Below are 23,047 nucleotides of genomic sequence, written 5' to 3' on the forward strand. Positions count from 1 at the left end.
GTAACAGGAGAAAAAATATAATTTGTTTTTACTTATTTAAGCATTCTAGAAGACATCTGGTCATACTATGCAGGTAGATGATATGGCTGGGCAATCACAGTCACATGTTAAAAGCTGTAGAAAATATGAAATAAAAATACAATTTACTTTTATTACTTAATGCTTTATTTTTCTGGTGTAGAAATGCAACACATCTGTTTAGGTGTATGTAGGAGGTGCACATCCTTATGGCTTATTTCATTAATTTATAAGGAGAAGTTTCTAAATTGATTTCATTTTCTAAGTCTTTATGTCTGAAATTTAAAAGCTATGTTTCCCTCCCCCTCAAATCTGAGAAAAATACGTGAAGGTAAAATACAGATTTAGCAACAACATCCTCCAGTGGAGATCCTAAATTATTAAGGAGTTGGGGTTTTCTTATGTTTTTTACACTTCTATTGCACCAGAAATAGCTACAAATAGTTGCATCCTATAATTGAAGTGATATGGTCAGTGCTATCAGCTCTAGTTACTAGAGTGAATGTGCAAAGCCATGTAGAAAATAGTACTTATAGTATTTGTTGAACTATGAAGAAGCTTATGTAATTAAAATTGACCTGTTTTATCCAATAAAGTATTTCATTTTGCTCATAGCCCACTAAAAAAAAAAAAAAGCATTCACATTGATGTTCAACTCACTACAAACCTTTTAACACAGTGGAGGAATAACTTCTAATAAACATGCACAGTTTGTCAACATTTGATAATTAACTGACTCATATCAAAATTCAAATGTTTTCCCTTGGAGTTCTTTTCCTCTTTTACAAGTGTAAGGATGGCTGTTACATCATATGATCATCATCCATTATTTTGTCTTGACTTCCACAAATCCAGCAAATCATTTAGAGAGCAGTATGGTTTTTATATTAGTGCTCAGTGTTCATACAATTTCTAGTTTGTTCCTGCACGTAAACAGTACTAAATGACACTCACTCTGCACTATAAAATTCTTTAAAACCTTGATTAAAGCATTTAAACAGAAAAACAGAAATATTCACTGTAAGTTAAATTTCAGTATTAGTCAATAACTGAGGGTGAGAAAGGGAGAGAAAAAGTCAACCAACAGTAACTTTTTCCTTAAAAGAAACTATGCCCACACAAAAGGAAACTGAGGTTAGGAGAGTAATTTAAAATTAACTTACTGGTCGCTTCCATGATGCATAAATATCACTGGCTTTCAGATACCATTATAATGACAGGCTAATATTAGAACTGTTTGCAAATATCTGCATTGTTTCCCTGGAATGGGCTTATTTTTGAAGCCATGTGAATTTTCATAAATTACTACAATGTGAAAGGACACTTGCATGTACAGTTTTGATCTCTTCTCTTGCTCTTTGCCCATTAATGTATCTCAGCTGGTTTGTCTTTCAACATTCCAAAACTTTCAGCAGCTTTCAAAGCACAACTTCTCTCAAAGAAAACACACTGCTTTTCCTTTGTCCTCCCACTCTGAACTCTGCACAAGCTTGTTAACAGATTTAAAGATATACTGCTCCAAAATAGTCAGATGGTAGCAGACTGAAATTCAGATTTTGTTTCATGAACTCCCAGGAAAGGAAACAGTGCCTTATGTCAGTGGAAATTTGGGATTTCTGGTAAGCATTTGATCTTGGTTGTTAACATCATGCTAGGTTATTGACTTATAAAGCCTTGAAACAAAACTATTTATTTTTAGATACTTTAAAAACATATTCTACTATTTCTTTCACTTCAAGACTCATGTTTGCTAGCTACTGTAATCTAAATTTTAAAAACTGGTAGAAAAAGTTCTTTGCTAAAGGAGATTCATGTATGCTTATATACAGTGCATAGTTATTTCAAGGACATCTGGCACCATTTTTATAGCCCACTCTAATTGCCTTGTTCACAAATAACTTGGATCGCTTCAAGAAAGAGCCAAAAGGAAGTCTGTTTGATATTCATTCCTGAACAGTATTGAATGCTATAAAATCAATGCAGAATATACTAAGAGCAGGATTATACAGTCTGAATACTTAGAAAATTTGAGAACTTCAGACAGACATGGGCTTCACTGGCTAACATGAAGCATCTAACAGAAAAGACTGATATTTACGTTTTTGAATATTCATCATGCTGAAAGGGAAGGGAATATACACTGGGTACCCCTGGAGCGTGATTAAGTATGCAGATCCAGCATGAAATCCAAATAAATAAATCTTTGTGTGTGAAGACCAAACAGCAATACAGATGTGTAAACACACAGACTGTATCATTTACATATTAATACTCTGAAGAGAAATATATATGCACATGAACACAGCAACTTTGCTTAACCTAATATGATGAGTCCTGTATTCAAACTACATCTCCTTTTTCCTATTGAAATCAACTAACAGTTTAAGATGTATTAGATATGATATACATCATTTACCAAATAGATCATTATCCTGTTAAATTTCTGTAAAAGAATAAAGACGGTGAGATATTTTCAAAGCACTTTTCCTTTGCTTCTTTCTAACTGACATTATCTGTTCAGCTCATGATAGCTAAAGTAAAAGGAAACCAAACGCTCAATTAAGATACTCTTTACCTTTATAGCTGTCCCCACAACATCTATCATCCAGAAGCATCATTAGCATCAGATATTTTGCACTGACAGAAGATATTGTTGATTGCATTAGACCAGAAAATACTTTAATTAAACCATTTAAGCACACTAGCAAATTTAATGGCATCCCAGAAAAGCAGGGGACATTGGGATGTGGGTGAGGGAGTGCTATATTTACAGGCTGTCTTTCAAATTTCCAAACTAAGAAAAATAAAGCAGATATTTAAATCAAATGTCCTTAACCATTTTGTAGCCAAGTACTTACTGAGAAAGTTTCTAAAGCTCTTTGTGTCACTGATAAGCACTGAATAATAACACACTAGCCTTTGAAGACATATACAGACATAAACAACTACATGTGCCTTTCTCCAGTGGCAGAAATAGCTTTTTCTGTTTGAGCCAGTGCCACATGTTTCATGCACTACTGGCAGATGGCCTTTTCAACACATGACGGTCACGAAGGTTGAGTTCTTGCAGCAACTTAGATCTAGCACGTATGCTTTATAGTAAGAGGTCTTAATTGTACTGAATCTTGATATTTCAGGTGCTTACCAAAATTACCACAACTACATATGGTGTTCTTTCTCTTACTTGCTGTGATTGCCAGCACCCCAAGGTCTACCTTTTCACAAAGTTATTTCAGCCATTGAAATGCAGCAGTCGTGATCTTGTTGACGGAGTCAGTGATCACTCATTACTAATGATGTTGCTTGCTGTGGTTGAGGTAACATGAATCAAGCAAATCAAGTGCTCATTTCCACGATGCCTACAGATACACATACCTAACATTTTCGTGACTGTAGGAATTATTTAAGAAGAGACTGGATGTGGCACTTAGTGCCATAGTCTAATAACTGCTGTGGTAGTGGATCAAAGGTTGGACTTGATGATCTCAGAGGTCCTTTCCAACCCATCTGATTCTATGGATTAAAGAGTATCTATACCAGATAGCTATAACCATTGTGATTATTAAAATGAAGCTAAGCAGTGGAACTAAAGCACTACCTCAAAAATATAAACCACTATGAAAGAAGGTACAGCAAATCCATCCCATTCTCCAGGGGGTACTTTCAAAGTCAAGTAGCTTGGCAGATTTCTGGGTGGGCATATGAAATTGTTTCTTCAATGTAAATGGCCAAGGAGCTTATGAGGAGGTTTATTTGCAAACAGAAGGCACCAGCCATCAGAGCATGTAGGGCTGACAGGCATGAACAAAGTCACATTTGGTTTCTGATTCAGCAAAGGCATTTATTCTTATCATTAGGATTTTCTACTTCTAGTTCCCTTAATGAAATTTAATGTGCTTACAATTAGGCAGATGTTCTTTCTTAATCTTCCAAGAATACTCTCACGTATAGGTTTTGCTTTTAGGACTGCTGTTGCAGCTGACTGCTGCTGACAGCTTCTGCCATAGTGTTTGCTCTGAGAGGTAAGATGATTCTCATACCCCTTCTCTACAGCTTTGTCAGACTCAGCTATTTCCCAGCACTTCTTGTTATAATTATTGCTTTAGTCTAGATACAGGAAAGCGGAAGGCAGCTGATTCTGCAGGCAGTGTCAGCAGGGAGCACATCTGCACAGTTCCCAGGCCCTTGGCCAGCATGGGAAAGCTGAATGCCCTGGGATTCTCCAAGTTGGATCCCATTGCCTGACATACTTGCAGAGCCTCTGTATTCAGTCATTTGGCTTGTATAGCAGCATTTAAGTAAGATTATGGCAACTTTCCCCAAGAAACAAGGGGCCTTGCCAGTTGCACCTGCCAGTGACCTGAGAATTGATTCCTGCTGTGCTGCTTCCTGTTGTTATTTTCAGTCTCCCTCACGAGAACAGGATGGAAACAATTAGCACCCAGAAAATAGTTTTCTATTTCAGTGCAATGCACAGAGCATCTTCCACCAAGGCAGCCTCGGCCATTGTTCCAAGACATTACTCCTTCTACGAAGTCAATATTTAAATGCTGAAAATGTCACTGCCACCAGCACAACTGTTTTAGCTCTTGGTTCCCCTCACTCCTTCAGTAAACAGATTAACTGAAGGAACTGTTTCAAACCTGCTCTACCTTCCACCCTTGCAATATGTATCCATTACATGCAGATTTTTGCTAGCACCAGCTCTTATTTGGTGCATCAAGGTTTTATCCAGATGGAAACTTTTATTTTTGTATGATTATTTTTCAGCCAGGCCTCTTTCCTAATCTGGTTCCCCATACAACAGCTGGTGCCAGCATAGAGAAAGTAGGGAAGCAGAGTGCCCAGAGAACACACCTGTCCTGGAGGTTTAAGGCAGCTGTGAAAAACACAACTTCAGTGGGAGATTTCACAGAAACACAGACAACTGAAGAGGCTGCTGCCAGGGATGGGGGTGGGTCTCCTCACAAACTATTTTCTCCATCTCACCCTGCCTTTCTAGCCAGAAGCTTCCCTTGGTTCAAGAGAGTTCCCTTGGTTAATTTACACCTGGTTCAACTCACGAAAGGATCAGAGAAGCACCAAAGCCAGCACAAGGATGGGAGACATCCCTCCAAGCCAGGAAGCCAGAGGAGAAGGGAGGGAGAAAGGCTGGCCCTTTTAGCAGTGACACCCACTGAACTGTGTGTTCAGGTGCCTCATACTGCTTGGCCCCATCCTGCCTGGAGTCACCTCATGGGCATCCAGTAGAAGGCTCCATCGTAGCTGTGTTTTATAACATACACACAAATATGATATGGGCTACTAAAAATAAAACTCAGGTTTTCTAGGGGCAAGTGACTTGGTGAGAGGTAGGGAGGATCGTGAAAGAGCCCCCATATCCTCACCTCAGCAAAAGCCTGGTAGACCAGCCATGGCAGAGACATCTGCTCAGTTAAGGAAATACCAGATAGCAAAACCAGATTGTTTCAGTAGGAAAGATGACCTAGAAAGAAACTGCCCATAACCACACAGAAAAGGAAGAGAGGTTTTTTCACAGCATAAGCTAGATACAGAAGGGCACCCTTGACTCAAATCACCTGCATGCAGTTACTGGAACAGGATTCAGGTAGCTGGAAGCAGCAGCTGGCCTCAGACCTGGTTCAGCCCTGTCAAAGGACAGGGTTATTAATAGAAGCTGACAGCGTCAATTCTGTTAGATGTCACTATTAAACTGGGTCGACAGCATTTTGCATTCCCACCTTGGGCTGAGTCCTGGGGAAAAGTCAGTTCCTTAAGCACCAGTTCTGCTTCTAGCAGGACTCCATACTGAGGACATTTCTCCAACATGTCCTGTTTCTTGGAGATCTCAGGTGACTGGTGTCTTGACTACAGACTAGAAATATTTTCCAGGCCATTAATTCTTTGCTGTGAAACTTCTGACATTTCAATATTTTCCTTTGCTCTGAATCAGAAGAAATAGATGCAAGCTTCCCATAAAAGTAAAAATAAAAAGTTTCAGAACCGCTAAAGCAGTAGCGTTTATGTGCCTCATTTGCGTCTTTCACCTTACATTAAAAAACATCAAAATAAATTGATTCAACTTTGCCGAAATATTTTTCAAATTCTTAATCATCAATGAAGTGAAAGGAACCCTGCAAAATAATTTGTTTTAATTCATGAAGCATTTTTAGAGATAAATGGTTCTGCTAGAGGACTTTCAGCTGGCCTTCTGAATTCTCTTTTCTCACAAAAAGAACTCAGGTTTCCTAATCTTGCAGCCTACATCAGCAAAGGCTCTGCTGGTTTTTGCTGAGGTTAAATTTCTAGTGGTTACAGTTGTTATTTCTGTATGTGGTGGCTTGCTTCCTTTTTTCAAACACTGAAACCCATTTTAATTTGCTTAAGGACATAGTGGTACATTACTATAAAGATATGGGAAGTGGTTTTATTTTCTGTGTTCCAGTAAATATCCTTTCAATAAGGACATGCAAATATGGAGCTCATCCCACAAAACATTACACTGTCAGTGAGGAACACGATTGTTTTTGAAAGAACCTTGGAAACCTCTCATTTCTCCACCAGGTCAGCCTAAGAGTAATGGGGACGCCTATGTTCTAGAAAACATAACATGAACTTTTCAATTTTATGCACTATATAAACAGATTTCTGTTGCAGATCAAGCTTCACTGTCTTAAAACAAGGCTATTTCTGCAGCCAGCTTTCAAGGAGGGGACCATTTACTCAGTATGTGAGATTGAATAAGAGAGGTTCAAAAAGTCTTGGACAGTCAGGTATGAGCAAGCAGCTCCTGGGGTATGCAATGGGTTGGAAACCCTAGGTCATAAACAAATAAATCATAGGTGAACCCACTCATAGCACATAAAAGAATAAAGGATCAACTAATTGAATCTTTCATTGGAACTCTTTCAAAGCAAAAGGGATTAGTCTTAATGTGTGCACTTTAGGTACTATTGCAATCGACAGTTTCCTCAGAATAATGCAAACCACAAGGATTCACTGAACTACTATTGCAGGAAAACATCTTTCTTTCAAGGAAATAACAAGTTTCTAACATCTCAACAGTTAAAAAAAATGCGGTAGTGAAAGCAGTATAGACTCCTCAGTCTCAGAGTTCCAGCAAAACCATACAGTTCAAGGCATATTAAATCAAGTCAAATAATTCTAAAAAACCCCTTTGTTTTCATTTGAAATGTCAGAGCAGCAATACTACAGGTAGATCTCCATCAGTGGTAATAAAGTAATCCCTATTGTCCTAAAAAACTGAAGTACTCTACTGTTCCTTCCAGCATGAGAGACATTTACATCTCAAATTCTCATAACATGCTGAACACATTAGATGAGGAGTTTTTTAACTAAAAAACAGCCTGAGGACAAAATACCGGCAGCCACTTCCTGAGGGATAACAAATTCACAGTGGACCAAGAAAACCAACCCCAAAAGACCTATTTACAACAAGTATTTCCTGAATATATTCCCTTGCTACCAACACTGCTCTCAACACAACTTCATTTGTACTACGCAGGACTTTACATAAGCCAAATGCAGAGATAGCTGCTGTGAAATCTTTGAGATGTCATGTATTTCAACAACTCTGGTGCTACTAGCATGACTTATCCTTATGTTTCCACTACTTTGGAAAAGCATCAGTGTCCAAGTGGTAAGGAGCAGCCCCAGGGAGTGCAGACAAAGCCAGAGTGACTGCACATAGCAACTGGCCTCCTGTCATTGCAAGTGCTCCCACTCAGACCTGAAAGGTCAACAGCGTATTAGAACTGCTAAGCACCTGCACTGGATTACCAGCTTCAGGACAGATAAGATTGCATCTCCCAGCTCTGGCTGGCACAACTGTTAACAACTAATCTTGTCCTTAGAGAGCAGCTCTGCAGCAAACAGGATTGCTGCTCCGCTCTGCTTTCACACTAAAGCAGGAGGCTCGCCTATCTGAAATGACAGCTGCTGTTTCTTTCACCACTTCTATAACTGTGACTTTAGTTTCACGGCAGAATATCAACATTTGCATTCAACAAATATGATTCACTGTGTTTTGAAAGTAAGAGAGATGGAATCATAGAGGCAGCATATGATTCATCACAGCCTTGAAACTGCACAAAGCTTTGTTTCATTAGAATTATATATCAATATTTTTTATCTCAGATATTTTCAACAGTTATTATGAACTAAGAAGATTCTAAAATAGACATTTGCAACCAAAAATTGACCGATACAGTCTGACAATTCTTGCCACAAACTGCTAACCCCAAAAAATAAACTGAGGGTTTTTTGCCCACTTCTAATTACACTTTCACTGAAACACTTTTGCTTTCCTTCTTCCTTCAGATTCATCTGTCTTCACCCAGCCTTCTCTTGCTGATCCAGTTTATTATCTAGAAGACAGATTTGAATGATGTTTTTATATTTTTCTATGTTCTTTTTAAATTGCACCCTTTAATTATAGATATGGCGTTCCTTAGCTGTGTTTTTAAAAATAATTTTTAAAATAACTAATATTTCTTTTTTACGTATCTTTGCTCTTCCTTGTTTTTATTAATTGATCCATTATGTATATAATGGCACTGCAGGCAAAGCTAAATTAAAGCCTCAGTGGGATAGCTATCACACAGAGTTTTAGAAAGGGTTTTTTTCTTCAAAGATACTAAAAACAAAAGCTAGACAAAAGACAGAAGAGAATAGAAAAATATTTTTTGAAATGCTCTTTGAATAAAAATATCAATGAGAAACGAGGATGTCAACCACGATTTGGCCAACAAACATGGGAATCATTTAAGCACATGCCTATAAGCTCTGTTGATTCAGACTCCACACACCTTGCCCGAATTCATGTGAGATCTCAGTTTTGGCCATGAAGCCCTGCTGCCCTTCCTCCAGGAGCTTACACCTGTGAACAATGCCACACCTGAGACACACATCACAGCTCCGAAGCCCGAATTCTCCTGTTCGTCCATAAGAGGTCTAAAATTGGTGACTGTCAAACAATTTAAGTGACCCTGATGAAATCCTTTAACCCTTACCCTCACCTTTTTTAATCCTCATGCTCCTTTCAGCCTTTTCTAATGAAACTGTCCATTGGGATGACCCTTCTCTAGCAGGAGGCCATGCATTCATAAAGACGAACCAGCAACTTGCGTTATAGAAGTGAGTTATTAATAAGATTTAGTTTTTAATTGCTCTGTACCGAGCTTAAGTACAGGAAATTGCAATTTTAGTATGTAATATAGTTACAATCTGTTAATCTGCTATGAAAACTGGTCTTACTATAAAGTCACTTTGCACAAAATGTGCTCTTGCTACCACTAGATGTCAGTTTTACACACTTTAAAATGGACCAATACCTTAAAAATTACTATTCTCTGTTCACAATAGAAACATCTATTATGTCGTTCTTTCTTGACTGACCTTGAATTTTAAGGATTTCACATTTTATTTACCTTTTTCTCTCTAGCCCCCAACACCCCTCATGCCACAGTTCTCCTTTATCTAAGAAAAAAAGACCTAACATTTTCCACTATGTATTTAGTCCGTGATTTACTCAGTCTGAGATACTCTGACAGTTTTTGCCAGGTATTGCTGGCAAAAGTCTGTAGCTCAGGTTGCATTTCTAGAGGCCAGCACTGAAATCTTACTTTTATTCCACAAAGATATTTTTATATTCCATAAGGACATTTTTACTAAGAACTGTCATAACTTCTCTGACTAATTACAGATAGGCTACTATGCCAGTTAATAAAGGATATAATTAACATGGCTCATTACATTTCTACGATTTTTCAGATTTTTATTTATATTGATTGCCTAAATTTAGATAATTTTTATTTACACTCCAAATTTCTGTCTCTCAGAAGTGACAAATGTCACTGTAGTCTTTTTGTCAATACCAAACAGTTTTCATAAACTAGTCTTAACATAAATTTGGCCATAGTGAATACAGAACTTCTGTATCATGCATTTACTTTAGCATACCAAAATGAAATTGCTTTATGTTAAGTAAATGTCTTTACTTCCCTCCCTCCTCCCAAAAAAGAAGAAAACTAGGAGGAAGTCAAACTCATTATGCATTATTACATTTAAGTGTACTTATACATACACAAAAAAAAAAAACCTCATTTCACAGCAAACATTGGTCCAAAGTCACGCGTGATAAGAACAGGCAGCTACAGAACATAACTCTGCATTGTTGTAAGGCAATGACAAGACTGTCACCTTCCATGCAGCTTTACTGCCCAGAGATTGACAGCTTATCTAGCAACACAGTATGTTTGTTTACCATAATGTCAAAGGAATCCCCTCATTCTCATTCACGTCAAAATCTGACCTTTTCAAACTTCTACTGATGCTTCACAGCTTTCCAGGGTTGTTCAAGGTATTATTTGCACCTGTAGCCATCACCATCTTACACAGGTGCTTACCTACCAGAAGGGCTGGAAAGTAAGGAAGGGGAAAGATGTGCTTCTATGAACTCAAAAATATAGTTGAAAAGACTGTATCAACAGCCTTTTTCAAAGACATCTGAAAACTTTTTTGAGGCAACAACGTTATTAAAAACATCCCCTAGCACAACCTCAGCTAGGAACTGTGAAAACATGGCAAAAAAATCCAAAGCAAATGCAGAGGCCAAAACACATGAGGTCGCATGACTTCTGACAGCAACATTTATGACTGAGGAGCCTTCCACAGAGAAGTGCTATGCCTGGGGTAGGCAAAGGTGCCACATATGCTCTGTGTTGTTACAACGTTATTATTCCATTCCCCTTATCTTCCTGCCGCACTTACTCAGCTTCCTCAACCAGGACTCCACTTGCATGCTCACTATCCCTTATCCACCTCCCAGCCATCCTCTACACGCCCCCAAGAGTGCAAAATGCCTCAAGTCCCACCCAGTCAAGGCATGTAAGCCACATGCACACACACTGATCGCTTGCGAGCCCATGCACAGAACCAGAGCGCCTCAGACATGCCAGACCGCTCTGGATGTACTGCATAGTCCACGTGCACGAGGCAGTTTAAACTTCTCCAAACAGAAATACATAAAACCCACTTACAGGTCTGCAGCTCTAGATTGTACAGAAATTTACCTTCTCTTCGCTTTTGATGTAAGGTGTCCCCTTTGTCAGCACCCATGCTGGTAAGCAGCTACGGCAGGATAGGCTCGGGTCCAAGAAGTGCTTCTGCAAGTAAAGGAGCAAAAGACACACCTCAGACATTTGCACCATTACAGCCTTTCTCACCCTCCACAGCAGTGGTTGGATTGATCTGCAAGCTAAGAATTTTGGTTACTCAGCTACCGAGCTAAACAAGTGAGTTGCTGAGAAAGTTGATGTTGGGTGAATAAAGGTGAATGAGGAAATCAATAGCATGTTAAAAGGGAACGTAATTTTTATATGCTTTCCAAATTGCACTCCAATATGAAGCTATAAACATAAAACAAATAAACACCCCACTCTGTCCCTTTAGTTCCTCATTGTATATTTGGCAACTCAAATCCCTCCAGGAAAGAAACTACTTTAACTTCTTCTTTATCACATATATTCATTTGCAACTTATTCCACTCATGCCAATATGAATCACTAACAACACATATCATAAGCAACAGCAGAAGCAATGGGTAATTAAAACCTGGAAGCATTAGTCAACTTCCTACAGAAGCTACCATGTAATTTCAAAAGTGTTGACTTTGCAAGATATTTTCATACTCTTTCCTAAGACTGGAATTTTGTTACAAAAAAGCAGCAGCAGCTCTTAGTTTCAATCAATAGCGCATTTAAAGAATAAAAAAAAACCTTTCAGCTGGACCCACAGCTATCAATCTCTTCAAACTTCAGAGGGACTCACAGCTTAATTCCCCCCACTGAAAACTGTCTTAGAAAAAAAAAAGAAAGAAAAAAAAAAGAAAAAGGAATAAAGTTAAAACTCTCTCTATAAAACATTCGCCAACATAGGAATTGCTCAGGCCCATTGCTTCCTTCACTACCAAGCTCCACCATGCACACAGCCTGTATGGAAATGCATGTGTGCTCAGGCAGCACGTTCCAGCAAACATCATTGTGGAAGGACAGAGAGATTTACACAAGCTATTTGTCTGAAATCACCAAGCAATTACACCCCAACAACCTTAACGCACACAAGCAAACGTTTAAATAATCTGTTTTGCAAAGAGAATGAGCAAGAATCAAACCCTTACAACAAAAAGCATAGCTGCTGTCTCCTCCTGCTCGTTTAAAAGGTGCAAGAGTAGGGAAGGAAATGGCCCTAATGCTCCTGGTCATTGATATGCAGAGGCAATTTGGTGAGTCACCACTTCAGCTGATGTCTGAACAAGCCCAGATGGGCCTGTATGGCAATCAGATGGCTCAATACAGTTTTAAATTTCCCCAGGAATTTGGTGATTTCTAGATCTGCTAGATCATCTGCTAATTAACATAACATCTACACGGAGATATATGCAGCTGCTTTTTTGTCACAGTATAATTACAGGCTAAATATTGTATGTACGGGGTTCTCTACTGTCTGAAATGGCATATTTTCACAACAAATACGTCAAAGAAATGCAGAGATTCACTGGAATTTAAATACGGACTGAGGAAATATGTTTTCTCTGAGAACTTACATGTTCTGCACTTGATCTCCTCTCATACAATCTTTATTAGTGTTTCCATTTATATGGCTGATAAAAACACATGTATCGTGCTGGTGAGATGGTGAGAGAAGAGGTAAAATAGTTTGTTTTGGGACTGATGGCTGGGGTGTTATTTAGAAAAACACAGACCTGGGCATATAGCAATCATACTAGAGTGAACTCAATATCACTGAGTTCACGGAAAAGTATCTGTTTCAGAAATTTCACATCCATTGTTAGGTGTGCCAAGGAAGTCTCAGGAAAAAGGCAAAATTAATTTCCTCTTTCTGACGTAAAAATAGATGAAGGGTTAGAATTGCATCTTTTAAATAGACATGTTTTCAGCCTGACCTATCTGCTGAAATCTATGCTGACAAAGAGGGTATTTTAGCATTGGCAGGTTTCTGGACAGAAACCATGCAATCCACACTCCGTCTGGGTACAATTCAGAGACTTTACTGGAAATTTTGCACTAAAGGAAAATCCATAGTTAAAAAAAAATGTTTACTTAGACTAGCTTAAAACTCTGACTTGAACACAAGCTGCACACTAGCTTGAACATCAAAAGCAGTGCAAAGACTCCTTGACACATTGAGCTGAAAGGTCTATAGAGCTACACAAACTTTTGAAATAATTTGGTGAAACTGTTTTCAGTACCTTAATTAGCTTATGCAGCTTGTGCAGCACTGTATGTGCCAAGGTGGCACACTACAAATTCTATTCCTTTTCATCACCAGCTTTTCATGGGTTGAGAAGTGATGCAGAACTTTAGAAAAAGAACAGACCAAACATGGAGTTAATGATATCCCAACCATTGTTAAAGTATCTTCCACTCAGCCATTGTTATACTAATCTGCTGATTTCAGTAAAAGAAACCCAAAGAAAGTCTGTGCTGGAGAGACCATATTAAATAGCTTGCTTATCACTTTTTGAATGATTCATTAACCAGCCTAATTTAATCTGCCAAACACCCAGTAAAATTCCAGTTTAACACCGTAGTGTGAGCTACCAGCTTTTTAGAAATGTTACAACAGGTCAGTAACAAAAAGTTAAGCATTAACCAAGATGAGACAAGTATATAGCTACAAAACTAAAAACTGTTTTTTCAGGTCTTTGCTTAGTTCACTCTTAAAAAAATGTCATGTCATTCACTTCATGGGTTGCTCTTGATTAAAATAACATTTATTTAAAATATAAAACCTATTTTCTTTCTTTTCAGAATATATCAGACTATGAGCTGAACCGATTCAAAATAATGCACCAGCCGTAAGTTTCTCATTATTTTCTGCTTCTCCATTGAATGACTACTATACTGCTGTACTCTGACTGTTTCTCTGTTAATAAATTAGGGAAAATGAGAACTGAAACCACTTGCTCATGTGAACAGCATTAATTGATGTGGGTGGAACTTCCTTAGGATTAGGATCCTGGAATGTTTACAAGAGCTGTGGTTCAGATCAGCTGACAGCTCTTCTGCTGGGTAATATTCTTCCTCAGAACAGACAGGGACAATCTTAATATTAGAAAAAGTACAAGTTCATCTTATTCCAGAATACAAAAGCTCTTTGCTTGTATGGTGTATTTTCGGAACTGGTTTATCTGCTGCTTAAGGATCAGTTTAAGTGATCAGTTTACCAAAGTGCTATGTTGAAAGTGATTTAAATAGAATTTAAATACAGTGTTGAATAAGCAAATACACATATAACAGTTGGGAAATGCCTTAATGTTTTTTGTGAAAAATTAAGTTCATTTAGAAGGATATCCATAATGTTCAAATATATAATTTCTCTTATAGTACTACACAGAAATAATATTAGGAAATCTTCTCTATGAGTCAATGAAACCAAGAAGACTTCAGTTTAATACAGAGGGTCTTGCTGATCTTCACCTAATGGTTGTTATTATTCTATGTAGCTTCCCCCCTCACCTGCTAGCTGGGAAAACACTGTATATATTTACAAATTGCTTTCTGAATTCCACTCTATTTGTAAGAAACTAGATGAACTTGAAGGGATTTTTACCCATTAAATTCCTATTCCTATTGACAGGAATTTGATGAGCACACAGGTAAATATTATTCTGGGTTTAATTTAATAATTAACTAGATAAGTAAAGAAAATATCAAAGGACTTTCTTGCAAAGCAATTAAGTCTAAGAGGACATCATTTTGAGAGAAAATGTAGAGAGAATTAATATAAAGTTAACCAAGGATATACCCTCTGTTTCTGTGATATACGTGAATCTTATCTACTACAACACTGGGGCAAACAGAAATCTATTGAACTGAGGCCAAGGGTTCCCCACTGAGGAGGGAATTCAAGCTTTGGATTCTCAAACTGTATATTGGAATAACTAAGGTGTTCTGCCATATGAATTCTGTTGTCCAAAGTATTAAAACTCCTTAAATGCACAGTGTGGATGTCACATCCCCAGTACCCACTTCCACTCTAAAATCTGTTACTCTTACATCATACTACTTGCTACTGCAAAAATTTGCCTGAGTTTGTAGCACTCAAACAGTTTAACTGGAGAAGGTCTATACTGATCCACCTAAGCCAGATGAACTGGCCTGTTCAAGCCTATTCATACAAAAGGTAATTCCCAATGGACCAAAACACTAAGGATAGATAAACAGAAGAGTAATTGCAAGATAAATTGAAACTAAAATTCTGTGTTTCTCCTGGCAGTGGCCAGTGCTTCAGTGCCTTAATAAAGTTTCTTCATGGCCCTTCATTAGACAGAAGCCAGGTTCTCTGACATGCCACCAGCAAAAGCTCTTTGCCTTTCCCATTCTAGTTCTCATTAATGCAACACTTGGCATTCTTATTTTCTGTAAGATTTTGAGTCTACAAGGCTATAAATGCTCTGGGAAATAAACACAGTTATTCTGCATTCTGCTGAGACATCTCATCACAGATATACATACCAGGAGCAGTTAGCAGCCAGCCATGGGTAAGCTTCCCTGACCTCTGCACCAAATACCTCCACTAACTTAATGCAAGGCTCTTTTCCCTCTATTCAGTACTAAACTTGTTCTCTAAGCAGGAAGAGACAAAATGGCTTACCTGGGAAGAGTTTATCATAGTAATTCTGTTTTGCTACTCTGAAGTAAACTTTTTTTGCACTACACTTTTCATGAAGTCTCTTACCGTATTCTGTGTTTTCAATCAGTGTTGGCTTTGACAGCCTAATGACAGCCTGATATAAACTAGTTCCCACCAACACTTAAAGCCACAGGTCTACCTTGATTGCTTCTCAGCAGCTGCTAAATCTTTGTAGGGAAATTATCAAGGTGCAATCTTTACTAGTGTCCTGTCCTGTCCCTGAAAAGCAATAATCAAATATTTCTTTCCAAGTCACTAATCCAAATCCTTTCTGGAGCTGGCTGCTGAAGTTGTGCAACAAACTGCTCTCACAGGTTTACATGTTTTCAGCAGTCCTGAAATCATGTTGAAATCTTGAGCTTTGCTTAAAGCCCTTCCTCCTGTGAAAGCACCATTGTATTTTTCACTCCACACATCAGACTCAGTTGATACACCCAAACCACTGAACAAGTTCACTCTCAAGAATGCCAGTACAACTGCATTTTCCACATACTTCCCATCAGAGAAGTTTCAAACATCCCACTGACTACAGCCATGGGCTCATTTATTCATTGTTAAAATTTATGCCAGGAAGAACACTATGTAGAACATCACACTACATTCAGGAGCACTCTTTAAGAGAGTGCAGGTAACAAAATCAACTCTCATACCACAGATATATCAGAATACTTTCCAAACATACTGTCTCGCTGTCTTAACATTTTAATAAGCAGTGCAAATAAAATTGATATTTATAACTGGATTCAGGGAAAACTGGCACATAAGCTATAACTCAATTATAAACATCCATAATTTGGAAGCACATCTTCCAAAGAAAGAAATTTAATTACAGCTCCATCACTTCAGTGTAGATAGTCCAAGATTTACAGTATCAGATGTTTCTGAAGAAGTTGTTTCACAATGCTTTCAGCTTACTGAAGTTCCATCTTCCCAGGGACCGTGAAATTAAAAGGCTGCCTTTATAGCTAATGTGATTAGACATTCATCCCAGATCAAACTCAGAATAAATTTTGCTCTCAGCTCAGGAGCTCTGGGGACTGTTTTCCAAAATCAGGACTGAAATCTTTCATCACAAAATAAGTGCTCTCTCTCACATGTGCAAATTCAAAAGCCAGTTCTGGCTGTGTCAGGTTGCTAGGTAAACGAGAAACCTTCGCCTGCAAATCAGGTATGAAGTGTCAAGTCTTGAGTTTACCATTTGTATATAGCAACGTGCAGTTATGGAAGATCCTGGGTAATAAGTGAGCTGTGCTGAGGAACACATAATTACAAGCTCTGTTTAATTGTGGTGTGGGCAGCATTTGATCTCCTTTGCTTGAAATAAACACCTACCAATTTTCACTTCTGTGAAAAATGCAATTTGTTTTATAAGGAATTTATAGCATATGCAGAAAAATTTTCTAATCTCAAACCAAGTATTTTGTAATTAAGATTGATTTCTAGATTAATTTCTAACATTTATTTTTCATTTGTTTATAATTTTTAGTAACTCCAAACTGAAATTGTCCATCCTTGCCTTCCAAGAATAAGCAATGCCTTATCCCGAGACATATGAATAAATTCTCATTTGTGAGAGCTGTTACCCTTGTAATGCTGAGGTGTTCCACTTGAGATGTCTGCACTTGCATTAATTCAAACTGCAAGAACTCGAAATGTTACACATTAACAGCTTTTTTTTTTCTCTCTCCTCCACTCCCATTATTTTCTTTTATTTCTTCATTATGAAGACAAACAACCTAAAGTGGAAAATTTACTTTTCAGTTTGTCATAGACATCAGCATTTAAATATAGGGACAAGTTCCCCATATACAACATGCAAAGGCCTGGATCACCTCTTAGCTCCTTTGTCTGGGTCAGAAGTAAGTTCCTATGGCAAAATCTTTTGTAAGTATTGTGACCAATAATCACTAAACCTGGATTTCATAAAATCTGAGCTGAAAAAGCAAAGGTTGTAGATGACTTCTTTCCCAATACCTAGCAAGTAGGGATGCTTTTCTCCCCTCCTTGGTATATATCATAATGGTTTTCTACTGCCCTATATCCATTAAATGCCACCACTGATTCAGGCTGAATGTTTTATGTCTAATATGTAGATTTAGTTCCTCACTTTCCTTAGTTCTTGATGTAGCTTAAATGGCAATGAAAAATCTCCATTTATTCCCAAAACTGTAGAAGGGCAGGGCTGCAAATTCAGAAGATACCTCTTCATACAGTGGGACCTCCCAATAAAAAATGATACTGAAAAGAGACCAAAAGAGATTTTCACCACTTAACTCTATTGTCTACAGGAAGCTTCTTTGGTAGCTATATACATTCCAAAGGAGAATTAAAAAGTATCTGAATTTTACTTCAAATCACATTTTTATAAATTATTTACTCATTTTTAGCCTAGAAAAGCTATGACAGAAGTCTACCCAGGTGTCGAATATTTACAGAGGCAGCTGTTTCCTGCTGATGAGAATGAATTCTGGATATTCTCCTGTTCACAGGAGGATATAGGAGATATTTTCTCAGCCAAGCAACACCACCATATCCTTTTACAGCAGAAAATATTACACTTCTGCAGCAGAAAGGGGGCAACAGACACTTGCATTGCAGCAGTGCCTCTTCCATTCAGCCATGAGCCATCGAGACTTTTGCAATGACACAGTCACTCGAGAAGGAGGAAAGGCCCCCTTACAACTAAGGAGCATATTGTGTTCTAAGTTCTCTGAAGCTCACTTCTGCTCTTGTAACTAGACTGTTCCCTGTGTCATCTTGGACCGAATGCCAAGCAAAACTAGTGTTTTGAAAGAATTTTTGAAGTGTTTTGCCAAAGCTTAGCAACGAAAGAATGGAAAGATCACAGCATGAAAATCCCTGTGGCACCACCATAAACCACATATTTTTCAACCTGAAGCCACAGTTTAATCATAACACCTTTCCCATCTCAGTTCCCATGTCAAAACAAGTATTTAGCCAGGCAAGCACAGACAGACACATTCCAAAACTATAAATCTATAACTGGGCATTTTTCCTGTACTAAGGAAATTCAATTCAATGTTCTAACCAAGCTTTGCCACAATTTTGAAAAGTGACAAAAATTTACGACAGTCTATCTTGGCAAAATATGCTGTTAGCTATTTAAGACCAATAACACTTGATATTTTCCATAGAGAAAGAGTGCATTTATATTTTATTCATCAGTTTATACTGAAAGTAATGCATAAAGGAAAATGTAAAAGGGAGAAACTGTTTCTATACATCACATTCTCCTATGACTGTAACCACACAGAAGACCTTTTCAAATGATCTTTCTGAACTGGAGAGGGAGGTGCAAGGTGGAATTACATTAGTGGTGTTCTAGGTGGGATAAAAACCCAAACCCAACACAGAAGCCATTCAAGCTGTTGATATGTTCAGCTGAAGAGCAATGTATATCAAGTTTTATTCAGTCCTGTGCAGTGTGGTTTTTAGATCTGAGTGACTTGCCTTCTGTCAGCCCATCATCTGATTATAGGTCACAATGAAGACATCTCAGAGATGCACTACATAGGCAAGTGTCTTACCTGTCTTGCAGCACTCCTTAAAATTTTAAATGAACAATATTTTAAGTGAGTAAAACTATTTCAGTGGCCTTTCTCACCACACAATGTCTTCAAGTGCAATTGTATAAAGCTACTAAATAAAGTTGGCAGGAAATAACTGATTACAAGCCTATATTTCTTATAAAAATAAAGGTGTAACTAGAAACTACATTTGGCAGAGCTTATAGAGAGAAAACAGATACTAAGAATCATTGGAAGTCACTGGAGATTGTAAATAAAACAGCATTCATTCTTTGAAAAAGATACTAGAAATAGTAGCCATATAGTTCTCCCAAAATTTGAAAATATACAAAAAATATACAAAATACAAAAGTTTGTATTCTCTGATCAAGTTCTGACATCCAGATACTTCCTGAGGTCTTACTGCTTTTCAAATAGCAATGGTGGCACTTCAGATGTTACAATGCTAAAGTACTACAGGTGTGGGTAAAGTGGGAACTAACTTGGCAGTGTTTTAGTTCCTGTGGTTCTGTGGACTATATTCCTGCCACTGGGCTGAACAGAAAGAATATACAACAAAAGGTTTTCTTTATGGACATACCACAGTTAGATTGAATTATCATTACTGCAATTATGAGGAATGCCTCAGGGTTACAGATATATTGTCAGAGTTGAAGAGGTTTTTTCCATTTTCATGAAAACTACATCATAAACTCCAATGAAATAAAATAATTTTGTCCTTTCTTACTGAAAACAATCCCATTCTCAAATAGATGAAATACTGGTTGATATTACCTGGAGGTCATCAAAGAACTGACAGAGTATGAAGATGTTGGAGAAAATCCCAAATTATCTTCCCAACACCCTTCATGCCTGCAGTGGAAACCAGTTTCAAGTTGTCTGAGTATCTTCCTTGGCACATTTTGTCCTCCCTATCCCAGTTAGGAAAACTCAGAGAGAGGCACAGAGGTTGTTGTCTCAGCTGGCTTATGTCTGTATATATAACATATAAATCAGTACTAGAACTGTCTCCAGAGTCTCCTCTTCTTCAGCCCCATGATTTCCCATTACACATCAGCATTAGCATGTTCAGGACCATTTCTAAATTAGAAAATTACAGAATTAGTCAACCTTGCCCAATCATTTTTCATGGTACTCTAACATGCTCAGCCATCATTGGAGGGGGTGGGGCAGAGATAACAGTCTAAGTGTTTCTTCAATATTGGAAAACAGTATGCTCATTTTTATAGGCATTAAGCAAGATATATCACAGATACTTTTTGATAACAGAGTGACAGACTAGTGCTAAATAATATTAGATATCTATGAACCTTCTTTGAAGAGCAAGGGTGGATCAGTCTCTGAGAACAAAGCCTATAGTGGTCCAGCTGGAGGGACTGTAACAATCAGCTTCATCTCACCAAGTTTTAGCAAAAGTAGAAACATTTACGTTTGCAAGTAATCTAGACCAGCCCAAGTAGCAATAGAATATCAGTCACACAACTCAGAGTACCAAAAATCAAATAAAGGGGTCACCTTTTTAGGACACATATCCAAATGACCTGCTTATGTTTCTACACAAAGCCAGGAGCAGGACCAGAAGTGGAAACTGTTGCCCAAATCACAAACCAGTTCTTCGCCAACATCATATGTCTGGACAGGATTCTTTTCCTCTGCTCTGTCAGTTGATGTTCTCTCCTTTTCTCTATTACATGGCTGTACTCAGACCACAGAGAAGAGGTTGTTGTAGTTTCGATTCACTGGTTTTTCTTCCCTTTTAGAAAATCACATTCGGTAGACAGAAAGTGTTGCACCTGGGACTCAAAACCAGAAGAAAATAACTTCTAGCTCATTCAAGCAATGAAGTGCGAAGGGCTATTAATTTACAATCTCATTTTAGCAGAATTCCACATGTGCCCCAGCTCAAGCACACACCAGGCCAAAAACCAGAACAGATGTCTCGGCTCATTTTGCTCCAAGTGTCCAAACTGGAGTCCTCTCAGGTTTTGAAATAAATAGAGTATTTAATTTACAGTGTGTTATCAACATATATTTATACTCTCTGAAAGAGAGACATTTTATTCTTCTTGCTTTAGACTAGCCTCTGTGAAAATGAGTGGAAACACAAACTTTTTGCTTTTGTATAAGCATGTGGAGCTTCATTCATTAGTTCATGTTTGTGCTATGATGTCAGGTGGTCTATGTAGTATTTCTAAGATAATGAAGGAAAGTATTAAACAAAATCATTCAAACTTTCTTCAGTTCAGAAATGAGAAAACAACAAGATGAGGTAAGACACCAAAGAATGAAAACTGTGGTGCTTAAAAATGGGGTCAGCTAGACAAGCAAAGTAGAAAAGTTACAAGGTGAGCTGCAAGGAGAAGTTAAGGGACTGTGGTAGGAGGGCCTGATGCAGCTGCAAGCCAGACATTTAGGGCTATAGCAACCAGTCACTTGAAACAGCTTCAGGAGAGGCTGCTCAGCACAGCTGGCCCAGCAAAAGACGAAGTGCACTTGGTAGGAATGCCACAGCAGACCTCTGTGCAACAGAATTCAAGACCTGAAACCCAACGGCCTGTACTACAGCTACAGGTGGCAACCCATAGAATTAATACATTTGCCAAAAATACATATTTCAAATATTTGCCCCCCAAAAAATGCAGAAATTGCGTTCAGCATGCAAATAAATACCTTTTTACTACCACTTTCCCTATAAAGGCCCTTTCCAAGCATAACACCAATGTGAGGAATGGAGAAGTACTTTAGCAACAGCATTGACACTGACATGGCAGTACTTGTGCATAACTACATGCAGATGGGATTAACACTTGTCAACACATGATTCAGGGCATCAGAGAGCCTCTCTGGATAGATCACCTGTAACCACCTAAATACAGAGGACATCATAATGTACATATTTATGAGATCATGAGTCACAAGTAACCTTCATGCTAGCTTTCTCTCATTTTCACTGCTTCAGAGCACCTGTATGCTTGCACTGGCTACAGTATAGGAACTGAGGAGCTATCAGCAAGCACAGGAGCTGCTCAGCTGCCAGAAGCAAGAAAGCTGCTTTACTGGATTTTGCACATGGCCAGAAGTGTTTTGTCTCAAGGTGTAGCTCTGCTACATTTTGTTTCAGAGACTGCTCGGTTGTCACCATTCTGACACCCTGCTCCGCCCCACAGTGTAAACACACTTTGACTTTACAATCTCGATGTTTGTTTATAATTCCTAGAGGTAAAATTCAGATATGCTCTGAATTCAGGCCATACCATGGCCAGTCTCTTGCCATGCCAACAGCAGCTCCCCTGCAGCATGCTACAGTTTAGGACTACTCAGACCACATCTCACAGGTTATTTTATTAACCCCTTGAGGGACAGAGAGGTGAAAGGACATTCTCCAGAGTAGGGAGGCAAATCAGTCTCCCTGCCCAAAGCCATCTTGGTCTGGACTGACAGTGCTGCTAAAAATGATAATGGAATAGTATTACCTAATATGTCTCCAAAAGTATTTCATTTTTATTCTTCCACAAGCCATGCTTGATTTTTCAAACCCTGACAATCTCCTTCTGTTCCTAATAGCCAAGAGTTCTGAGAGGAAAAAAGAAGAGATTTTATGTATTTTGCAGTTCTTGTATTAGCTTTCCTGTTTTCCATTCTCCTCCACCTGCTGCCATTGCACATTTTAGGTACTCTCCAATGATATCCTTGACAGAGCATTAGGTCTCAGTTTCTTCTTCACAGTTCTGGCACTTTAGTTT

The 23,047-nt window shown here is 38.2% G+C and overlaps 1 protein-coding gene across 4 annotated transcripts in view; it reads left to right on the top strand.

The window, feature by feature from the left end:
• The window catches only part of BLNK (B cell linker), a 100,594-nt gene that overhangs the window by 20,362 nt on the left and 57,185 nt on the right, over positions 1–23,047 (top strand). For 3 of the 4 annotated variants that reach the window (XM_050337848.1, XM_050337839.1, XM_050337894.1), the window contains exon 3: positions 13,872–13,918. In XM_050337848.1, coding sequence (XP_050193805.1) covers positions 13,872–13,918 — 47 coding nt within the window. Of the gene's footprint in view, positions 1–13,871; positions 13,919–17,568; positions 17,616–23,047 lie in introns of those variants that run through there. The other variant, XM_050337874.1, reaches the window with a different exon arrangement.

This window comes from Myiozetetes cayanensis, unplaced genomic scaffold (assembly GCF_022539395.1).
Source record: "Myiozetetes cayanensis isolate MyiCay16 unplaced genomic scaffold, myiCay2020 scf10, whole genome shotgun sequence".
Classification (NCBI taxonomy): domain Eukaryota; kingdom Metazoa; phylum Chordata; class Aves; order Passeriformes; family Tyrannidae; genus Myiozetetes; species Myiozetetes cayanensis.